General features: G+C 45.9%; 1 protein-coding gene across 1 annotated transcript; it reads right to left on the minus strand.

Annotated features, from left to right (window-relative positions):
- Positions 1-3081: 3081 nt before the first annotated feature.
- Positions 3082-21976, minus strand: GMCL1 (germ cell-less 1, spermatogenesis associated). Its single transcript, XM_080634465.1, has 14 exons — positions 21790-21976; positions 21493-21616; positions 19582-19678; positions 17911-18008; positions 17333-17445; positions 16589-16654; positions 16323-16407; positions 16107-16197; positions 15510-15650; positions 11560-11629; positions 6837-6912; positions 5832-5977; positions 5549-5636; positions 3082-4358 (listed from the first exon to the last, which is right to left on the minus strand). Exons 1-14 carry the CDS (start codon positions 21930-21932, stop codon positions 4266-4268), a joined length of 1431 nt encoding a protein of 476 aa, XP_080490591.1. The 5' UTR covers positions 21933-21976; the 3' UTR covers positions 3082-4265.
- Positions 21977-22670: the final 694 nt, after the last annotated feature.

Consider the following 22670-nt stretch of genomic DNA (forward strand, 5'->3'; position numbering starts at 1 on the left):
AGAAACCCTCTAATGTGGTACCAAGCAGTCGTGTGTGATTCTTTCCCCAGACAACCAGCATTTTGCCTACTGTAAAACATGGAGAAATGGGTTTTTTACCTGCTGCACCGTGCAGGAGGTTGTTTGTGGCTGTTTTTAAACTCTTATCCAGCTGTACCCCTTTTAAAGTAGGTAGTGTTTTCATCAGGTAGCGAGCTGCATTCTATACAAGGGTAGTTTTGAGGGGAAAGTGGGAAGGGTTGGGACAAGGGGCAGCCCTTTGGTAGCTGATTCAGGCTCCAGCTCAGTGAATTGGTGGAGCAGGTGACTAAAAGGGTGAGAAGGAAACGTGGGTAGTGAAGTACCTGGTTAGCAAGGACAGGAGGAGCAGGGTAACCTCGTGCCCTTTCTCTGCAGCAGGGATGGGCTGGGACTTTACAGCAGCAGGAAGGATTAGCCCTGAGCTTGCAGGGTGGTGATGAAGCGCTGAGTGCTTTCTCCTCTCCCGGAACAGAGGAAGTAAAGGCAGGGTGAGTTACCTGGAGCAGCATCTGCTCTGCGGGGTGACATTGGGAAGGAGCCCCCATGGAACTCAATGTGGATCAGAGCTTTCTGTGAGGTCAGGGGGGATTTTTGGCTGGGCTTGGGCAGATGGATGCTCACCTGGATATCCACGAGGCTCCTGTAAAGCTTGAAAGCTTTTGCTTCCCTTTTGCTTTGGCTCAGACAAAGCAGGGTCTGAAGTGTTCCTAAGTTAGAGTAATACTTGAAGCGCTGTAAGACACTCATGTTAACCTGTGATCACAGCTATGCCCTTGGCCATGGCTGTATAGGGAAGGGTTTTATCCAACACTTGGAGAAGTCTGTGCTCCTTTTTGTCTCCAAGGGGGTGAGCACCAGAGATGTTTGCTGTACAGTCTGACTGTAACCTCACACCAAAATGTTGCCGTGGGATGTTCTGTGAATGTGTTTAAAATGAAGAAGGGAAGATTAAATCCTAACTCTTGATATGAAGGGAAGATCAAATTATTATATGTAGGGAGAGATGGACAGACTGATCACCTGGATGTGCCCAGGCTGCCTCTTCTCTCCAGTAAGAAGCACTGCTTTGTGGATTTAGGATGGCTTTTGTTTCGCTTGGTTGTTCCCATTAGGATGCATTTTCTTCGCACTCCTGGTCTTGTGCTGGCACCTTCTTTGGCCAGAAGCAGCAGGAGAACAGTGTCTTCCACTGTGGTAGCTGCTGCACTGGAGACACTGACCTTTCCTCCCTGGCAACTCTCTGTTTGTTGGTAGTTTGGACAGGATGTTATTGGTACTGCTTATTTTAAGTTATATACAAATGTATATGTGTGTACACACACAAACAGCCAATTACTGAGCCCTGCAAGAGGAATTTGCCTCTTTCCTTCTCAAAGGCAGAGTAGAAGCTCGTATTCCATCACCCACGATGATGAGGAGTATGTGGGATGTGGAGATCTCTGGCCTGAAAGCAGCCCTGGGGTAGCCTGTCCCAAAAGGCTTTTGCTGCCTGGGTGCTGCCCTGGCAATCTTATCTCTTATCAGCAAGCCAGGCTATCAGATATAAGAGGGTGAAGGTCCAAGTGCATGGGAAGGGAGCAGGGAGAGGTGTAAATCAGTGGTAAACCCCAGGATTTCCCATGCAAGAGGTGATAGCAGCAAACTAAACTGGCCTGGGGGGACCCTTGGTCCCCCACCTCTCCTCAGTCCCCTCCCAGCAGACAGAAAGGGAAATACCTTCTTTTGCTTGCTCTGGTAGAACAGTGCTCACTGAAGACAAAAGAGGCAATTCCTGGTCACAAGGGCATTTGGAGTGAGGAAGAGGCATGTTATTGCCACATTCCTGACAAGTCTGGAGTCTTTCTGGCCTGAAGCAAAGAAAATGCATCTTAATGTGGGTGTTGGCTCCGTGCGGGGCAGGGGAGTTAAGTAAAGCCAAAGACTGTTCAGCTGCTAGCAGAAACGAGTGACTGTAGATTCACCTGATGTTGTTCTGTCGTGTTTACAGTATTTATTTTTAGTAATTGACTGCAATGATATTATATATAATAGGCTTCCTTATTTTTGTACTTTTCATACCGTTTTCCTGAGTGTGGTGTTGTACTTCTCAGCTCCCCCTTTGCCATGATTGCTGCTCCTAGTCAGTGACAAATAAAAGAGAGAAAACCAACCAACCAACCACCCATGTTCTGGGGTAAGTTGTGATGTCTTTTGGTTTCTGGACTCCTCTCCCTCCTTAGCCACCCCTGAGGAAGGGCACCTTCACCACTGCCCCATCCCAAACCCCTCATCCTGCCCGCTGGACTGAAGCTTGGAAGGGATTTGTTCCCTTGCACTGACAGCCCCTCCACAACCAGGAGGGTGAGGGAGGGTGAAGGTAGGATCAGGACACTCGTTCATATCTGGGAAACAATACCAAGATGAGTTTCATGGCAGCTCTTGCTCCACATTCCACATCCTCACCCCCCTGCAGGGTGGTGGTTCCCCAGCTGCAAGGGCAGATGTGCTCACACACAGCAATGGCTTGTCCCTGGGAGCCAGCAAAGTGCAAAGGCAGCTCAGGATCTGGACCAAAACAGGTGGTGCTGAGCCCTGTGCACAAAGCAGGAGCCTTATGGAGCACAACCCACCACCAAAGCTTAAATTTCAACCTTTATATTACACAAAAACCAGGGAGTTGTTTAAAACCAACCTGGGTTTTAGGTACGAGTTCTGCCATTAACCAGCAGCACAAACTCCTTTCCACCCAACCCATGACTTGGTTTTAAAGACGTGGTATTTCTAGTTAAACCCAAGAAAACTGCTTACTAAAGTGTCAAAGTACCAAGTTTGATGCTGCAGCAGGTGAATGCCTTAAATTCCTTTTGCTTTCTGCTTCTGAAGTATTGGGTGCCATGGTTTAGTGGGAGGTGTCCCTGCTCATGGCAGGGGGGTTGGAACTGGATGATCTTAAGGTCCTTTCCAACCCTAACTATTCTTTGATTCTATGATTCTCAGTATGACACAACGCAAGATTATACAGAGGGCTGAATCCAATAGGAAAAGCTATTCATAGCAGAAAAGGGTAGACATGGGGGAGTATTCCACTTGAAATCCTTTATTGACAAGTTGCCTCATTTTTCCATCTTGCCTAACATGTTTTTATCCTTGTTACAAAAGTACAAATGGGTTTCTGCTTTTCTGACATTAAAAAAAAAATTGCCTACTAAAGAGGTAAAATTCTCCCTTTGAATCCAAAAATCCTGTTGATAGGAATTCAAGACGGCAACAGAGAAACATAAAACTCAACACATGCAAAGCAAGGATACAGTGTACCTCTTACACTTGACTCATTCATCAAAACCCAGAAGGAATCCTTTGTTCCCAGCTCTTCCTTTGGATGCTGTGACCATGCTCAAGTGAAGTGAGGTTTGGGTTAACACAACTCCAAGGCACTCAAAGGTCACAGGTTCCTGAGCTAAACCAGGGTGTAATCCCAACAGAACAGTTAAAACAAGTCACAAAAAGCAACGTTTAAGCACTCGTATTTGGTTCGTGTGAGCAGAGTAAGCTGCTGTTTGAGGCTCAAATGCTGCTTGGTACATTAGAATGTTTTCAGTACATGGAAAACCAGTAATTCACTTATGAACGTCCTCAATAGCAAATTCACATGCTAAAAGATTAAAAATATGCTACAATGTTAAAAAGAAGCCCAAGAACAAGAAAAATACACGTGGATGAGAGGCAATAAAGGCTTCAAACCAAGGTCTGAGAATCTCTACAGTAAATAACATCAGAAAGTACAGGCAACATTTAGACAGATGTAGTCGACCCTAATGGAAAAGGAGCACAAAAGTAAGTGACATGGATCTGGTGTTAAATCCCCCCATAACATGGTAACAAAACCTACACATCCTACAACGTGAGCTCAGGATTTAATAGGTCAGTTTAAAAGATGTCATTCACACAAATTCCCTATTTCCAATTTGGCTCAGTTTTTGCCTGAAGTGTAACATTCCTTAAACCTGGAATGGCTCCTGTTTGAAGATGCAGAAGAGAAATAAATAAAAACGAACGGGGGAACTAGTTTTGGTCCTATCTAATTTCTGCTCTTCAGAGGTGCATAGGAGGATACTAAGGCCATGTATCTTTGCCACAGTGTAAGGCCTTTGTTGGTGCCAAGCTCTGTGCGTCAGCAGGGCGTTTTAATGGGAAGCAGGCATGCAGAGTTAGAGAAGTGCTACTGGATTCCACCAAAGAGGTCTCCCAAATGATCTGGCAGTGCCTCACGGCTTCTCTGGTGATGTGTACAAGAAGTTACAGCAGATATAGAGTGGGAAGATCAGGAGTCTACTGTCCAAATACATCACCACCTCCTCCTGCAAAGCAAACACAGGGGAATGTGCACAGTAAGCGATGCTCTTAAGAGAGAAGTACATCAAAAAGAAAACCAGATTGATGACAATATTCCATATATTTTAATGAACTACACATTAAAAAGAAGATAAAAAAATCACCCAAGACAGTAATCCACCTTCGGCAGATGTTTTATAATAGTAACACTGATAAGATACTCTCAACCTGCTTATAACCCTCTGACCCAGTGCTGCACTAAAGATAAGAAGCATACGAAATGGCTGAGCAAACTTTCACTTCAAGCACACTGGAGACTCTTCTGCCTCTATCAGTTTCCAGAGGTTTAACCACCCAGGCAACCCACAGCAGTGTGTGCTTCAAAGCAAGTCACAGCTTGCTGGTAGGAAATGTTGGGTTTTACCCTAGAAACTGGGTTTGGGGCAGCAAAACTGTGCGTGCCATCCCTAGTGTAGGATAAAGCTTCAAGGAGAAGTTTCCTGTGTACTCATGATCTATTTACCACTGCTGATGAGGATTTAAGAGACTTGGTGATCAAGTCTTTCACATCCCTTGCTAAATTCTGCTGTCACCCATGGGTAGAAAAGGGCAAGCTCTCTTAAGAAAACTCTTTTCTGAGGCTTTGTCCTGCTTTTGGCTGGGATAGAGTTAATTTTCTTCCTAAAGTGCTGTGTTTTGGCTTTAGTCTGAGAATAATGCTGACACAGCAGGCTTTCATTTCATTTTTATAATACTAATTAATTAATGCCAGCCTTGAACAATAAGCAGCCACTCTTTTAACTCTTCAGCTTCCAATACAAGAGAGTCTTCAAACTCCAAATTCACCCGTAAGCAGGAGCCTGATGGGCATACTACTCAGTGCTGGAAGTCTGGGAAAGCAAGGAATAGCGCAGCAGAACACTATACTGGCAGCAGATGGCTTCAGCAGCAACACGGGACTATCATTATTAGCAATACGAATGAAACCCATGCTATCCTACTCTAGTTACACTTCACATCACTTTACATACTTGTATCACTTTACATACACTTCACATCAGCTTCATATCCACTACCTATAAAAGGAAACCTGAAATTCCACACAAGCAACAAGAAGAACAACAGCTCTTCAAAGGCCTCGTGGACTTCTCAGCATTTTTGTCATGCTTTGGACTCCACAATTCAAGTTCAACAGCTCCAAAACGTACAAACATACCTGGTCCTTCTCAAAGCTTAGGATCTGATACCCTGTTGTTATACTGCGAGTAACTCTTCCGGTGCTGTCGAAAGAGATGAGATGTAACCTGGGGATGTAACAACAGGTAAATTACTTAAGTCTCCCATAACGTAGTTTTTCCAGCACCAGGGGTTTCTCCAGAATACCATTTTCAACCCTAACTGACTTGGAGGCAGCAAAACTGCAAGCACAGATGGAAAACTTCATTATGGTTAAGACATTCTGGCATACACACAGGGGCTGCTCCTTGGCTACTGCTTACCTGAAGGCTATGCTTCTCCGAGGCTGCAGACTGACTGCTCCACTGCATGGCTGACTCAGTGTATTCCGTTTAAAGGTGATGCAACTATTTGTGTAAGTAACAAGCAGGTCAAAGCCAAAGTTGAACCCAGTCCAGCGCCAGCAGTACTGGAGAAAAGAAGGGAAAAATCCCAAACCAACCGGTCTGAGTATTGGCTATAACACAAATGATAAGCACCACTTCTCCAACAGATCTAAGGCAGAAGTTCTTCCCTGTGAGGGTGCTGAGGCGCTGGCACAGGGTGTCCAGAGAAGCTGTGGCTGCCCCAGCCCTGGCAGTGTTGAAGGCCAGGTTGGACACAGGGGCTTGGAGCAAGCTGCTCCAGTGGAAGGTGTCCCTGCCTGTGGCAGGGGTTGGAGCCGGATGGGCTTTAAGGTCCCTTCCAACACAAACCATTCTACTATTCTATGATTTCTGAGTAGCACTTAACTACAGGTCTTATTTGTGCCTAAAGCACTCCTTAGAGTACAAAATCCTTAGGTTAAGCAACTTCAGTAGGGAAAAAATTCATGTTTTTTCACAGGCCCTATCACCTAAAGGTACATATATACGGAATGGAACACACAGGGCTTCTGGCTGTGACTATCACACATTTTATATAGAAAACTTCATTTTGCAGCTAAAAATGTCTTTTTCATCAGGGATCAGAGCTATATTTTAACTCTGTATTTTACAAGTCTCAAATGACAAGTCATGGCTCCATTCCCTCCTTTCACACCCTAAAGTTATCCCAAAACATGGCCTTGCTTGCAGCCTAAGAGCACAATTAAACCACTAATTCCTTATTCATCACAAAGACAGCAAAGTGCTTTCATCCTTTCACGGAGAACAAACTCATTGCTTGCACGTATCATCTCCACCACATCTTTTTGATGCAGTTTGACAATTAAGAGCAACATGTTTTGAAAATACCCAACATGTCCAAGCCACGTCAGTGGTGCTCAGTTAGCCACGTGCCACACTTACAACACCATCCTCGGCAAGCTTTCGGCCACACCTCATGCTGTTTCCTTCCAGCTCCTCTTTATTTATTTCTTGAGGCCTACAAAAAGAAAAGGGCATCTTTAAGGACATTTGAACAGCTTTGGATGGGATTTCAATGTGGGAAAGGTGAATAGACACAAGTAAACTGGTCTGACCCCACAACTGACCCTTCTTTGGGCACAGGTTAGACCAGGCAACCTTTCAGCATCCCTTCCAAGCTAAACTGTCCCATGAACATCCAACTGCTCTACAAAACTGCCCTATAAACCAGGCTGTGACACCTCAGGGAGAATCACAGAACAGTCTGGGTTGGAAGGGACCCCCAAAGCTCATCCAACTGCCTGCAATGAGCAGGGACATCTTCAACTACATCAGCGTGCGCAGAATCACATCCAGCCTGGTCTTACATGTCTCCAGGGATGGGGCATCCACCACTTCTCTGAGCAACCTATGCCAGTGTTTCACCACCCTCGTTGCAAAGAATTTCTTCCTCACATCCAGCCTGAACCCCCTCTTTTAGCTTAAAACCATCACCCCTCACCCTGTCACAACAAAAAAGTCTTTTCCCATCTTTTCCTTTAAAGAACTGAAAGGCCACAACAGGGTTTCCCTGGAGTCTTCTCCTCCATGCTGAACAACTCCAACTCCCTCAGCTGTGAGAGGCAGGGGCTTTCCAGGTAAGAAAACAATAGCTGTTGCAATGAAGTACATAATCCAAGCCCTAAACTAAGTCCTTTTTAAACGCAGTAGGTACAGTTTGTACTTGGTAGTTACTAGGTGCAGACATAAGAGTGCTGCAGCCAAGGAGCCGAGGCAGAACAGCAGCATGAAGCAGCGCTCACAGAGACACCAGATTTCTCAAGTGCCTGGTTATGCAACTTGTCTAAACCAAGTTTACACCCAAGGATCACAAAGTGCCACAAGCCTCTTGGTTCTGTCATCTTCTATCAACATGAGCTTGTTTCACCCACGTTGCCAGCGGCGTTTCAAGGTGTAGCAAAGCCTTGCAGAGCCAGTGTAAGTCAAATCAGCGCCAGTTTTCCAGTTGCTCACTTCACTTTAGACAGCATAACATCAGTAATCAAAGAAGCAACTACTGCCAGAAAGTCTTCACGTTACACTGAGGATGAACACTCAAACTGAGTATTATAAATCACAACGAAAGGCAACATCCCCCCCACATTAAAGTACAAACCTGCAATATCAAACAATACACTTTGAGCTATAGAAGCAAGAAGGAGCAGCAGCTCTTCTCTTCCTGCTGTACACACACCACCCTTGTAGCTACAGCTTTTACAAACTTAGTCTGGAGTCATTTCATCCCCCCGTTTCTATACAAACCAATCCTGGAAGATGAAGGATTGTATGAAGTTAAGCAAATAAGCTAATCATGCTAACCAAATTCATCCCAAAACCTCCAGTGTGCTCCTTCCACATCTTCTAGCTGAACTGGTTATGTAGCCTAAACGCAGCAATGGTGACATTTCTGTTCAGTCCCAACTTCCACAAACATCAGTAGATAACGCTCAGCCAGGCAGCAGTATTCCCCTCACTCAGTCCCTTGAGAAGCCTCAGAAGATGCAGGGTTTCCAGCTCTAACCACTTCCACTGGCCTACCACATGCTTAGTGAACAGGCAAGTGATTCTATTCCATTCTTAAACACTGCCAAAATGACTACTGGAGTAGAGAATCCAGTCACGGCCTTGAAAGATCTGTTGTCTGGCATCTGGTACAGATGTTTAGTTATGAAAAAACACAGATCCACTTCAGCACACCAAGTAAACCTTGAGCAGCTGCAGCCCAAAGCCTCCAGTGTCACACTAAAACCTTCTGAGATTCTGAAGAGCTATAAAATGTTTAGTCCTTTTAAATGCAAACTACATGAAGGAGGAGAGAAACGTTTGCTTTTCCTCTCTGCAGTCATCAAAGAGGAAACCACATTATACATTTCAAAGCAATGTTGATGTCCCGGCTGGCAGTCCTAGAACAAGCAGGTACAATGATGCTGTGCACCAGGGTGGGATGTGAGAACAGAGCTTACTCCAGCTTGCTGGGAGCCAGACTTCACGTTATGTTCAGCTTACCAACTCTGCATCCTTATTTCTAAGGGGAAAAATGTGTTATGATAACCAACAGAGGCAGTAAATGCAAGAGAGAGGGCAGCAAATCTGGGTAACAGCATGGTCTAATCAAACTTCATTTCTTTCAACCACAGGTTGGTCAAATGCCCAAAGTATTTGCTTTAATACAATGGAACAGTTCAAGCCTTCCCTTTTAAGACACAAGTGAGGAACCAGCAGCATCCTGCTGCAGGGTGGCACTGCCATTTGCCAGCAGAATACAGAGAAGGGATCTCAGGACCTCAATAACAGACTGCATGCTATGGACTAGCAACATTAGAGCTGAGCTGCAGCTACAGGGAAGTGCTACACACACATGTGCCTGCACTCCCACCACCTCCTGTGCAGCTCCAGAGAACACCATGTCCCAAGACAACCCATTATCGCCTGTTAAACAAACAGTAACCTGCATGTCACCTTGAACCAGTAAGTTTGCAAACTACTGAAGTCAGAAGCAAAGACATATGGAGAAGAAACACTATATCCCTCCCACTTGTTACCATTGCTATTGAGGAAAACCCCTGGCAATGAAGGCCAGAATAAGAGGTTTGGGCAAACGCAGTCTATTGTTAAGTACAACCTTCTCTAGCTGATATTTTCAGATTTAGCTGTCTTAAACATAAAGAAAATCCCATATTGCAAAAGAGAAAACTGGACAAGCAAAAGTAACTTTGATGACTATGCTAATCCTCACTTCCACGTTAACTGCGGCTCCCATATGAGCTAGCAGTAACACACAATGTCCAATCACCTACTGCTAAATCCATCAACAACAGCATTACAAACAAAGGCTACCAAGAGAGCAATAGTACCAGAAACAAGCTGTGACCACCCGACATGGATCTTTAGGAGCTGGAAGGATGATACTCCTTGTCTGGGCCCCTCACTACAAGAGAGATATTGAGGTGTTGGAGCAGGTCCAGAGAAGGGCAACTTGCCAGACAAGTGACAGCCTGGAGAAGAGAAGGCTCCTGAAGGGGAGACCTTAGAGCAGCTCCAGTGCCTAAAGGGGCTGCAGGAAACCTGGAGAGGGGCTTGGGACAAGGGCCTGTAGGGACAGGCCAAGGGGAATGGCTTTAACCTGCCAGAGGGGAGACTGAGATGAGCTCTTAGGCAGAAGCTCTTCCCTGTGAGGGTGCTGAGGCGCTGGCACAGGGTGCCCAGAGAAGCTGTGGCTGCCCCATCCCTGGCAGTGTTCAAGGCCAGGCTGGACACAGGGGCTTGGAGCAAGCTGCTCCAGTGGAAGGTGTCCCTGCCCGTGGCAGGTGGTTGGGATTGGATGAGCTTTAAGCTCCCTTCCAACCCCAACCAGTCTATGATCTTCAGAGCAGTAAATGCTGGGCTAACAGAAGACATGGCAGAACATAAAGACATTGGTTTATTGGCTTTTGCAAGGTAACAAACATTTTGCAGCTTCCTGACGTGAGGTTCCTCCTCCACAAAGCACACTAAGAACTAGGAAGAGAAGACAAAGGCAGGAAACGCTCCCCCAGCTGCATCTCGCCGTAGTTTCGGTATTTTGTAAGAGATCACGGGACCTGGCTCAATGCAAGGCACAGAAATGAAGCAGAAAGAAGGCAAACAGTTTGCGATCACATGCACACATGTAACATAATCACCATGCCTTGCTGCCCAAGCCACCACCACTCTTGCGAGGCACAGGCTTTCATTTACACACACAGACACCAGTGAGGGTGCTACACAAAGCACAGCTCCATGCACATCTGCGAAAAGACACAGAAATGACACGTGTGCTGACAGCTGCCATGGAAACTCCTTAATGGCAACGCCACCATGGAATTTTCCTCAATGGCAATGCAATGCCACCACGGTGCAGCATGTGGTTTAGGAAGGAGGAAAGATGGAGTATAAAATAGGAGGATTAAAGAGAGAGCAGCATCTTAGCAGTGGAGAAGGATGCAGTGGCTGGGACAAGCTGGAGGCACTGACAGTAGAGAGTGGTATCAAACTTAAACACTGGCTGTGATATTAGAAGGAAACAAGGCAAAGAGGTAGAGGGTGCCAAGCCCCACTGGGTGCTGGGCCCTTGCTCGCTGCCTGGGAGAGGCAGAACAAAGGCTAGTGCGGAGTTATCCCTGCCTAAACCAAAAATGACACATTGCCTTCTACACCAGTACAGTTACATTGCACCACAACCTCTTGTCCACACAGCCCAGGGAGGAAGGAAGCAGGACAGAAGAGGCTTCTCTGTCTGCAGTACTTCTAAAGTCATGCTTAACATGGAAGGCTGAAGTACTGCTTCACAGCCTTGACACGTATTTCAAGGCAATGGAGCAGTGAAAAGCATTAACCAACATTAAAGAAAATACAGAAGATCCCTCCCAGCATTCACCTCTGGTTGCATTACTCAAGTTTTCCAGAGTTCTACTATTAAAAGGAAAGGAGAAGAGCCAGCCCAAGGGAACAGACAGCTCCACAGAGAGCAACAGAGTTTAAAACCACTGAAGCCCCCTTTCCCCTGCTCTTCTTAATCTCCAGAAGTTAAGCACATCAGATTTGATATGACAGGAAGGTTTCTAATTTAAGAAAGACATAAATAAAGGAAAGCCTGTAATATACCTACCTAATATCATTCTCTTGTTCTACTCTGAGCATGGCAAACCACAGCTGTTTGTAAACAGAGGACAGCCATTCTAGAATTAAAAACAATAATAGGATAAATAAGCTGGGTGTTGTCTCTGGAGCTGGGAATGGGACATTCATAAACAGTTAAATGGAGAAATAAAAACACAGTGAAATAATAAGGTTACACTTATTCATCAGTGCAAACCCACCACCTGGTAACACACTTGTGTTATTGGTATGAGGTTCAACAGGCAAAGTGCTGCATCCTGCACTTGGGTCACAACAGCCCCATGCAACGCTCCAAGCCTGGGGAAGAGCAGCTGAAAAGCTGCTCATAGGAAAGGAGCTGGGGGTGCTGATTGATGGAGCTGAGCATGAGCAGCTTGTGCTCAGGCAGCCCCCAGCATCCTGGCCTGGATCAGCACCAGTGCGGCAGCAGGGCCAGGGCAGGGATTGTGCCCCTGCACTGGGCACTGGTGAGGCTGCACCTCGGATCCTGTGCTCAGCTCTGAGCCTCTCACTACAAGAGAGACATTGAGGGGCTGGAGCGGGGCCTGGAGCCCAAGAGTGATGGGGAAGGGCTGAGGGACCTGGGGGGTTCAGTCTGGAGAAGAGAAGGCTCTAACAGGGACCTGATCGCTCCCTACAACTGCCTGAGAGGAGGATGGAGCCAGGAGGGGCTGGGCTCTGCTCCCAAGGAACTGTGTAGACGAGGCCCTCAGTGCCATGGGTTAGTGGTGGCCTTGGCAGTGCTGGGGAACGGTTGAACTTGATGAGCTGAAAGCTCTTTTCCAACCTGGCTGAGCCTATGATTCTGTGATAAAACATAGAAACAGCTAATACTAAATAACTCATCGCTGTATTCATCTGATCAAGCATTCACGATTGCCAGAAGTGATGCAGCTCAACACATCTTCTTGGTGAGCAAAGTTCTGTTAAGCCAAGGAGCTTGTTAAAAGCCCTTGGGAAAAGAGGCTGTTTTCTGAATCCTCAGCAGAATTCTGCATGGTGAAACAAGAAGAAAACAGAATCAAAGAAAAGGAAACAGTGACTTATAATGGATATGGTGGAAACAAACAGAAACTGTCTCCTACCAGGAATAAAGATAAATCACATCTTCCTCTGACAGCACCATGCAGATTTTATTGGCTGTATTAATGTAACAGTTGCAACCAAGAGACAAAGCAGAACAAAACCTCATAACTTAAAGGCAGTTACACAAAAGGGATGACAGGCAACCAAAAGCACAGCAAGTTCTTCTCGGTCAAGCAAGGGGGCAAGTATGCAAGGTCATGTTCCAGAGCAAACTCTGTGGAGGAATGGATGAGAGGGACAGTTCCCATGAAAACAAGAGGTTGTTGATGAATATGATAGAAGGGAGAAGAAGTGAGATTGTCTTAGAAGACCGAGTGTAAACTTGACAACTAACTCTAGAGCTAAGATTCAGACTGCGATAGGGCCAAAATGAGAATTAACCAAAGCACAAGTATAAAAATGAATTAAGGAAAACTACACAGGTAAAGAATAGAGAATGAAGGTAAAGCATCTTCTCTATGTCCATTTCATGCAGCATATTTCAACTGCTAATTTGCAAACATTAAGAGAGAAAATACTGCTTAGGAAATGTTCAGGAGTTACCAAGTAAAACAGAACAAGGCACACTTGGCTTTCAGACAGACACGTTTCTGTCTCTTACATCTTTCCTATTCAAACAAGAACACTCTCAGTACAGTCCTTCAGTTGCCTCCTGCAGGTCCTGTGTACATGCAGGGTATAAAAGAAATGAGTAATTACCCCATTTCCTTCAACTATTCAACATGATTTCCTCCTCAACAGGAAATAACCCACAATTCTCCTGTGTCATCAGTAAATCAGGATCTAAGAGTTGTTTCCACCAAGTTATCTTCTGGTTTATTACAGAATAAAGATGCATTTGCACTTTGATTATGATCCATACCAACATAAATCTTAAGTAATGTGGACTGTATTCAGTTTATACATCACTTAACCATATAAAATACCACATAGCAAAAATCAGATCTGTTCTGTCGGGATTTTTAGGCATCATCTCAAATGTCATCACTTGGGTCAAAACCTGCCCCATCTACTGGCAATAACGGAGCAGGCTGCTCACACACACTGCACCCAGGCTGGATGCTGTGTCTAATGCTCGACCTCCACCTACTGTTCAGAGAACGCATTTCAACAGACATTTTGAGCATAGAATAACCCAGGTCCTTTGTACTTCACTGTGTCAGAACTCGTGCAGAAGAGTCTCTTCTCCATCCGTTAAGGTATTAATTTAAACCAGAGCAAGGAAAACCAGTACATTTAAGCAGCAGAAATTGTTCCCTTTCACTCAGGAAACAGATTTCTGGTGAGGAAAGGATCTTATCCCCATCAAGAGCTATAATTCAACTTCAGAGTGTGAGAAAGAGCTGCTCCAGGTTATTCATTCATCTCCAAAGAGGAACTAAACCATTATTTCTAGCAGACACAGGATACAGCAGTACAAGAAAGGCAAATCTGTGATGCTCACTGTGTTATCTTTATGGTAAGCAAAGTGTTTCAATAGCATCTAACAACTTGAGCAGGCTTCACAAGAAATACCCTGACAAGTCTGGTTTGGCATTGTATCACCATTGTGTTGACATCCATGGCAGCATGAAGGAAAAAGCTGGTATGAGATGAAGAAAAATCATTTTCATTTTACAGGGAAACAGCAGTGGAACTCAAAGATAGGTTAAGTATTAATGTATGGCCAAAGGGACACCCCAAGGCTACAAGTATGGACAAGAACACAGACATCAAGAATGATAAGCAACTAATAAAAGCAGTCTTAGTTGACACTTGGGAATTGCACCTATAAGGAGACATCACTGAGACACAGGTGAATGGACAGTTATAGTGCAGACAGATGTGCTTAAAGTCAACCAAAGTACATGAGAGCCAGGAACAAAACCTGTCAGAGTCAAGATGCAAAATTCGGTGCTAAGATTCAACTATGATATAGGAACAATGAACAGAGGGAAATAGATATCACCAGCTATATTCAAAGGCAGAGCATGAGAAGTCCAAACCCTGTTACAAGGAGCACAGCTAACTCAGGGGAGGGGAGGGGAAAAAACCCAAACCCACAGAAACCCCAAAACAGAAAGAGAAAAAAGGGCAGGTTTCCATGATAAAAGATATGAATGATAGAGGGAAAACATTTGCAAGTGAGAGCCCAACTTGATAACTCACTTCCAGACTTACTCATCTCTCAGCAGCTGCGCTTACACAGCTTCTGAGCAGAGAACAAAGCTGCTTTGTGAACTCAGACTTCAGCAGCCAGCTGAGAATGGGCCCTTTTATTGTTCAGTGATAATATGATGTTAATATAGCAGTAATCTATAACAGAGTGAAATGACATTTATAGGCTCCTTTAAGTTGGAAAAGATGTTTAAGATCAAGTCCAACCATCAACCCAGCACTGCCAAGGCCACCACTAACCCATGGCACTGAGGGCCTTGGCTCCATGGTGTGTGAAAACTTGCAGGGACGGTGACTGCAGCCCTGCCCTGGGCAGCCTCTTCCAATGCCTGAGCACCCTTTGGGGCAGGAATTGTTCCTCAGCTCCATCTAAACCTGCCCTGGTGCAGCTTGAGGCCGGTTCCTCTTGTCCCATCCCTTGTTCCTTGGGAGCAGAGCCCAGCCCCTCCTGGCTCCATCCTCCTCTCAGGCAGTTGTAGGGAGCCATCAGGTCCCCCCTGAGCCTTCTCTTCTCCAGACTGAACCCCCCAGGTCCCTCAGCCCTTCCCCATCACACTTGGGCTCCAGGCCCTGCACCAGCTCTGGTGCCCTTCTCTGGCCCCGCTCCAGCACCTCAATGTCTCTCTTGTAGTGAGGGGCCCAGAGCTGAACACAGGATTTGAGGTCCGGGCTCACCAGTGCCCAGCATTCACTCACCTGAGGGTATGAGGGAATCTCTCTCAAGAATCCTGGCCGATGCCAAGTCACTGATGATATGCTGTAATCTCAAGTGTGTGAACACTGACATGAACTGATTCCCCTCTTCTGATTCCAGGAATGCAATGTCACTGTCAAGATCTGCAAGACACAGCACCTGTATTACAATCTGTTTTCCAGACCTTATTTGTATTTGAGTTTTAAGCCACTGATCAGAGAAAGTTGTTATGGGCAGGCAAACCACCTTCTGCAGCTGAAATGATGAAACCACTTGCATCCAGATCCTCTCAGCAATGTTAAAGCAAACTTCTCCCTTTCTGAATTCCATTAGTGACTTCTAGTGAGAAGGCAACAAAAGGTTAACCTAATGGAACAACAGCAAGAGCAACAAAGCAAAACCAGTGACTATCTCTGCTCACGTGAAAACATGTGGACAAAGCAGTGAAAATGCTATTGCTGTTGAGAATCTGACGCTGGGCAGTGCTGGCAGGGACAAGCCCTCCCAGAGAAAACAGAGAAAGCCTGCAAGTGGAGGAAGACGTATTTCACTCTTAACCCCCATCTTCCCCAGTCCAAGGCCATGGCAATTACTCCTACCTTTCCTACGTTCAGCAAACCAGGCATCAGCTTCGCTTAAGAGATGCTTCAAAGACCCATTCCAAGAAGGCACAAGCTGAAGGAACATCCACTAGGTAAAAGAAACAGCCTCTAGTGAGTGAATTGAAGTTCTCAAGCAAGGAACACATGTGGTATTAAAAGGACATTTTCATCATGCATTCATTCCTACAAAGATCCTGACACTTTGCACAGTACCTTTTTGAGCATGGTGTACACATCCATCTCCACCTGCATTACAAAGAGGTTTGAAGAGCTGATCAGTTGTTTCATGAGGTTTATGCTGAAAGCAAGCAAATAAGATCATAAAATCATAAGAGTTCTATGAGACAATCCAGACAAAACCAAGCAAGCAAGCTAAGGTGACAAGCAACCACCAACAGCCTAAGAAGTTATTTGTAGTGAGCTGTGTACTTTGGAAGGAATTGTACTTCATGACTGGAAGTTAACTGAAGCCTCCATACCTGATTCCTTTGAAGAGTTCCACACTCTGGTGAATCATCATGTTATTTAAGAGCCATTCAAGGCACCTACATTAAAAAGGAGGAGTTAGGACCTGCATTTTTAATTACATATGTCAACATTCTTGCAATAGCTGCTCAGACTCACGCAGCCTGGTTATGTACCACATAATCCCCAAGCAGGAGGGCATAAAAATACAACAAAGTATGTAAAAACCATGAAGTTTACCATCAAATTTTCCAACTTTTTCTAAAACTCTCAAACTTGCATTTAGTTTCTCTCAGGGTAGAATGAAAGCTAAATTCAAAGTCCTAATAATGCCACAAAAAGCTCTGAGAACATAGTAATTCACAGCAGAAGGAAGCAGTGGGGACTGACCTCAGCATTCTGCTCCCCAGTGTGTAATTATCCACCCTATTTAAATAAAGCTAAGCTTAGGTTCTGCATGTTAAAGCAGCTTTGTGATAGAACAGTCAATGATCAGAAGCATTATTTCATTGTTACACTGAAGCCTAATATACTTCAGTAATCCATTTATTCACAGCAAAAGCCAATCCATCTATGCTCATCTACACCAATTTTAAGGTTATTGATTCTAGCAGAAACTGGAAAACCAAATAGGACAAGCAGAGCCCAAGTCAGAGAGCTTTGACCCAATAACAATCAACTTGGTGTTATCTTACTGATTGTAAATTCACACTTTAAAACAGCAATGGACAAAGCAGCTTGGAGAAATCAAGTCTTACTTTTCCTTCACCGAGTCTAAGCCGTATGTCTCCGCTGCCTTATGATAACCACACACAGTTTTGGCATTAATGGTTTCCTTCATTGTTTCACCACATTGCTGGATTAAGCCATCCTGCAAGGAGGAAAAACAACGCAAAGTTTACATTTCCCAACAGGAAGTGTCAAACATTGGGTAGTTCATACAGATTTCCATGCCTCAACAATTACCAAAGTCACACATGCTACAGGGACCAGTATCCAAAATACTAAGCCAACATTCCTCAGAAATAGAGATTTTCTCAAGAATACATCATGTCAAAGACAAGCTTAATGAACACCTTCAGGGCAGAACAAATGAGCTGTTAAAACACGTTTTAATCTACTGCTAGATATGATTCCCAAAGCAGCACTTAATATTACAACAGAATCTTTGTCACAGCATTTGTAATCAAACCACTGCATTATATTTGGGGTTTTTCCCCTACTTGGTCTGAAAAGATGATTCATTTCTCTGGCTGAAGCAGTACACACGTCCAAGTGCATTATCAACTGTTTATCTGAGAAACAAGCATTAAAATGTTGCATATTTATCACTTACCAGCTGCAGCATGCAGGCCGCTGCTGAAACTGCAACTACTTGACTGGGTTTTATTAACACTTCATCTCTGTACAGTGAGCCAAAAGCCACCTGTAGGGCTGAAAAGAGTACAAGCATCAAACAAAGGTAGGACATTCAGCAGAGGTAACTTAAAAGAATCCTCAAATGTAACCAGACCACTTGTGTGCACCCATTCTCTACAATCTTATTTGCTCTGGATATAAAGTGAGTCTTTACTAGCCCAAACGCACATGAAACAGAAAACAAACCTGGTGTTAAATGATAAAATACAGAATCCCAGCCTGGTTTGGGTTGGAAAGGACCTTAAGATCATTCAGTTCCAACCCCCTGCCAGGGGCAGGGACACCTTCCACTAGAGCAGCTTGCTCCAAGCCCCTGTGTCCAACCTGGCCTTGAACACTGCCAGGGATGGGGCAGCCACAGCTTCTCTGGGCACCCTGGGCCAGCACCGCAGCACCCTCACTGGGAAGAACATCTCAGCATCCCCTCTGTCAGGTTAAAGCCGTTCCCCTTGCCCTGTCCTTTCACTATGTCATGGTTTAAACTCAGCCACAGTGTCTCTCTCTCACTCCCCCCCTTCGTCCCCCTGGCTTCCAGAGGAATGGAGAGGAGAATCAAAAGAATATAACTCCCACGGCTGAGATAAGAGCAGCCCAGAAACTAAGGTATAATACAAACCACTACTGCTACCACCAACAATAATAATGATAAGGGAAATAACAAGGGGAGAGAATACAACCGCTCACCACCTGCCAACCGATACCCAGCCCAACTGAGCAGTGATCTAGCCCTTCCGGGTAACTGCCCCCAGTTTATATAGTGGGCATGACGTGCTGTGGTATGGAATACCTATTTGGCTAGTTTGGGTCAGGTGTCCTGTCTCTGCTTCCTCCTGGCTTCCCCCCCTCCCTGGCAGAGCATAAGACTCAGAAAGTCCTTGGTCAGACTAAACATTACTAAGCAGCAACTAAAAACATCGGTGTTATCAGCGCTGTTCCCAGGCTGAAAGTCAAAAACACAGCATTGCACCAGCTACTGAGAAGGAGAAAAAATGACTGCTACTGCTGAACCCAGAACACACTACTTAAACAAAATACTCATCTAAAAGCAGCCACAAAGTCACATCACGAAGCAATGAAGGGAGCAGTAAAACCAGATAAAAAGAAGTCAAACCTCATGATCCTTCTCTGAAACCAGTCACTAGCAGAATGTTGAGATATTTCTATGATGTTACAAGTTTCTCTGCTACTCCTCTGAAAAACACTACTTCTTTGCCCCATGGTGATTGGAACCACAGCAAAACATCCTGTCAACTTGCCCTGATTGAGCTTTTCAAGACTAGACAGAGGAAGATGGGATTCACCCTCAAACTTGGGTCTCCACAAGAGTTGATCTCAAGAACACTGATGGCAAAACAACAAAACAAGAGGTTGCTCCTCTCAGCTTGGAGGTACAGAAATGAATTCAACTCTGTTGGTGACCCCAGTTCAGCTCAAACCTGAATGAGCACAAGACTCATTCTCCCATTCTCTTATTTACCAGTTTCAAAGTTATCCTTAAAAAATGAAGCATATATTTGCAGTTATTTTTGCCAGGTTCAACTTAACCTCTAGCTTCAGAGTTTTCTTTGAATAAAAGGTTCCCACTCACCTTCTACATCAATATTTTGGTCAGGAATCTCCAGTTCTATGGTGTTCATGCTGGATTCTTTCCAAGATCCACTGAACATGCTGGAAAAGTAGCCGGACTACGAGGGAAGATAAGAGAAGAACTCAAGTAAGAGATCCCATTCCAATTAAAGCTGTTAAAAGCAGCATAAGGAATGAAAAACGGTTCATATTTAACTCTATGGAGATCAAAAATGCATTAAGGGAACTTTCCACAAGCTTCAACATTCTGACATACTGGAGAAAGGATGAATTTTGTTTGCTCTGTTTCTGAATGTGAAAACGTGCATAGAAGATTTGGACTCCATGTCTGTAATCACGATAAGTAAAGAGCTTTAAAGGGCCAGAAAAGCCACATAAGCTCTTTTCCTTCAAATCACACCACCATTAGGGATATAATTAGTCCAACAACTAAGTCCTTAATATTACTGGTGGACAATAAATCCTGCAGGCATTAGGGAATGTCTGCTTGGGTATTGGGGGTAGAAAGAAAAACATACAAACTAAGGTACAAGGTTGTAGTCTCATACCAAGGACTCATACACATGCAGCACTGATGTACCTTTTACTCTAAAGGGTAAGGCACATAAAACTAGAATCAGACAGTTTCCAACCAAATGAAGTGAAACATACTGTTCTACTAGGAGTCATGATTCAACTTCTCAGCAGCAGATGTGCCCATTATGAGATGCTATCACCCATCAAACTTCACCCGAGAGATCAATAAAGCCTACTTGTACAGCACCACCTTCCCTGACCTCTTACCTCCGCATTTCACCTCAGGGCAGCAAGTCCCATGCACTCCAACTTTGATTTTACCTGATGATGGAAGTACTTCTATACCTTCAGCATATCCCCTACCTATGATGACAGTCAAACCTACTCTCAAAGGCAGGGCCTTATCCACCTCTACCAATCAACCCTCATGAGGCTGCACTAGCTTTGCCACGTAGATCAACTCCTCAGTTTCATGAGGAATGATCATTTTACTAAAGAGCATCAGTATAAGGAAATCCTCCGTTTCTGGAGGATCTGCTCTACCTATTGATCTGCCATCAACAGGCAGAGCAGCAAGTAAATGCTTACTGTCATTTAGCAAACTCAGTGCAGTAAGGTGGGAGATGAGGGACACGGAAACATTCAGACCAAGACAAGAGGAGTCATCAAGAGTAATTCACAGAGCGTTATTTAACCTCCAAAGACATTTCCGCTGTACTCACATCATTCCAATGACAGACACAAGTGAAAATAGCAACCTGACTTACTTGATGCCGGCAAGGCTAATTGTCCCACACACACCTTCCCTTTGGTAGGGAGAGGCAAAATCACAACTCAAGCCAATTAAAGACACCTAAAGCTGTGTCTGCCAGCTGTCCCCTGGTCAAACACTGTTCTGTCCAGAGTTGGCTGCCCCTGCTCAACCTTTGGCTGCACACAAATGCCTTTCCTGCCCTTTCCAAAGTTCTACACATCATGGAATCATGGCATCAACCAGGTTGGAAAAGAGCTTTAAGATCCAGTCCAACCATTCCCAGCACTGCCAAGGCCACCGCTAACCCATGGCACTGAGGGCCTGGTCTCCATGGTGTGTGCACACCTGCAGGGACGGTGACTCCAGCCCTGCCCTGGGCAGCCTGTGCCAATGCCTGAGCACCCTTTGGGCAAGGAATTGTTCCTCAGCTCCATCTAAACCTGCCCTGGTGCAGCTTGAGGCCGGTTCCTCTTGTCCCAACCCTTGTTCCCTGCGAGCAGAGCCGGACCCAGCTCACTCCAACCTCCTGTCAGGTAATATATGAGGAAAAAATATAAGGAAACAAAACTATCTCAAGTCACACTTAACATTTACCAGACATCATTTTATACAGTTTCTATTGCGGGTAAGCAGGCCACTTACCTGGCACAGATATATCTTGTGCAAGTTCCACTGCTCTCCCAGGGCACGGATTTGGATATCGCTGTTCTCCCCGTTCAAAAACAGCGTCAGGTAAATGTATTCGGACGTGCTTTTGAACTTCTTCCTGTACAAAACGGCAAACGCAGACCCATAAACAACACCGAGCACAAAGCACCCAACGCGGTGTTGATCCTCCTCAAGGCATCACCTCCCGCTCGCTCCGCCGACACCACGGCCCTGACCGAGGCCCGCAGCCCCCCTCAGAGGCCGCTACCCCCGGTCTCCCCCAGCCCGGACCTGCGGACGCCGCTGTGGAGCCGCTCGTCGTCGCTGTCGCTGTCCCGGCGGCCCCTCTTGCTGCCGCGGCCGCCGCTGTCCTCGGGCTCCCCATCACCGGGCGGGAAGAGCTGCCGCAGACGCCGGCTCAACAGCGAGCCCATGGCCGCGGCCCGCTGAGGAGCGCCGGAGCCTACACCAAGGCCGTTGGCGGCCGCTGCGGCTCTGCGCCTGCGCGGGGCGGGGCTGAGGAGCAGCACCGGGGCTGTGGAGCAGCACCAGGACTGTCAGAGCCACGGAGCCGAGCGGGCTGGGAGCGAGCCTTGAAATCACCGGGTCCAGCACTGCCACGGCCACCACTGACCCCTGTTAGAGCCTTCTCTTCTCCAGACTGAACCCCCCAGGTCCCTCAGCCCTTCCCCATCACACTTGGGCTCCAGGCCCTGCACCAGCTCTGGTGCCCTTCTCTGGCCCCGCTCCAGCCCCTCAATGTCTCTCTTGTAGTGAGGGGCCCAGAGCTGAACACAGGATTCGAGGTGCAGCCTCACCAGTGCCCAGTGCAGGGGCACAATCCCTGCCCTGGCCCTGCTGCCGCACTGGTGCTGATCCAGGCCAGGATGCTGGGGGCTGCCTGGGCACAAGCTGCTCATGCTCAGCTCCATCAATAAGCACCCCCAGCTCCTTTCCCATGAGCAGTTTCCAGCCACAATTCCCCAAGCCTGGAGCGCTGCATGGGGCTGCTGTGGCCCAAGTGTAGGATCTGGCCCTTTGCCTTGTTGAACCTCATCCCATTGCCCACAGCCCTCGGATCCAGCCTCTTCCAACACCTGACCACCCCTTTGGTGAAGAAATTGTTCCTAATATCCAACCTAAACCTGCCCCAGCACAGCCTGAGGTCAAGA

Source organism: Psittacula echo (genome assembly GCF_963264785.1).
Source record: "Psittacula echo genome assembly, chromosome: 25".
NCBI classification, from domain to species: domain Eukaryota; kingdom Metazoa; phylum Chordata; class Aves; order Psittaciformes; family Psittacidae; genus Psittacula; species Psittacula echo.

Coding starts and splice junctions, on each gene's coding strand:
- GMCL1 (XM_080634465.1), bottom strand. CDS start 21,932: ATGGGCTCGCTGTTGAGCCGGCGTCTGCGGCAGCTCTTCCCGCCCGGT. Junction 6,913..11,559: donor GAACAAGAGAATGATATTAG/GTAGGTATATTA, acceptor TTCTTTTTGTAG/GCCTCAAGAAATAAATAAAG. Junction 4,359..5,548: donor TAAGCTTTGAGAAGGACCAG/GTATGTTTGTAC, acceptor TTTGCTTTGCAG/GAGGAGGTGGTGATGTATTT.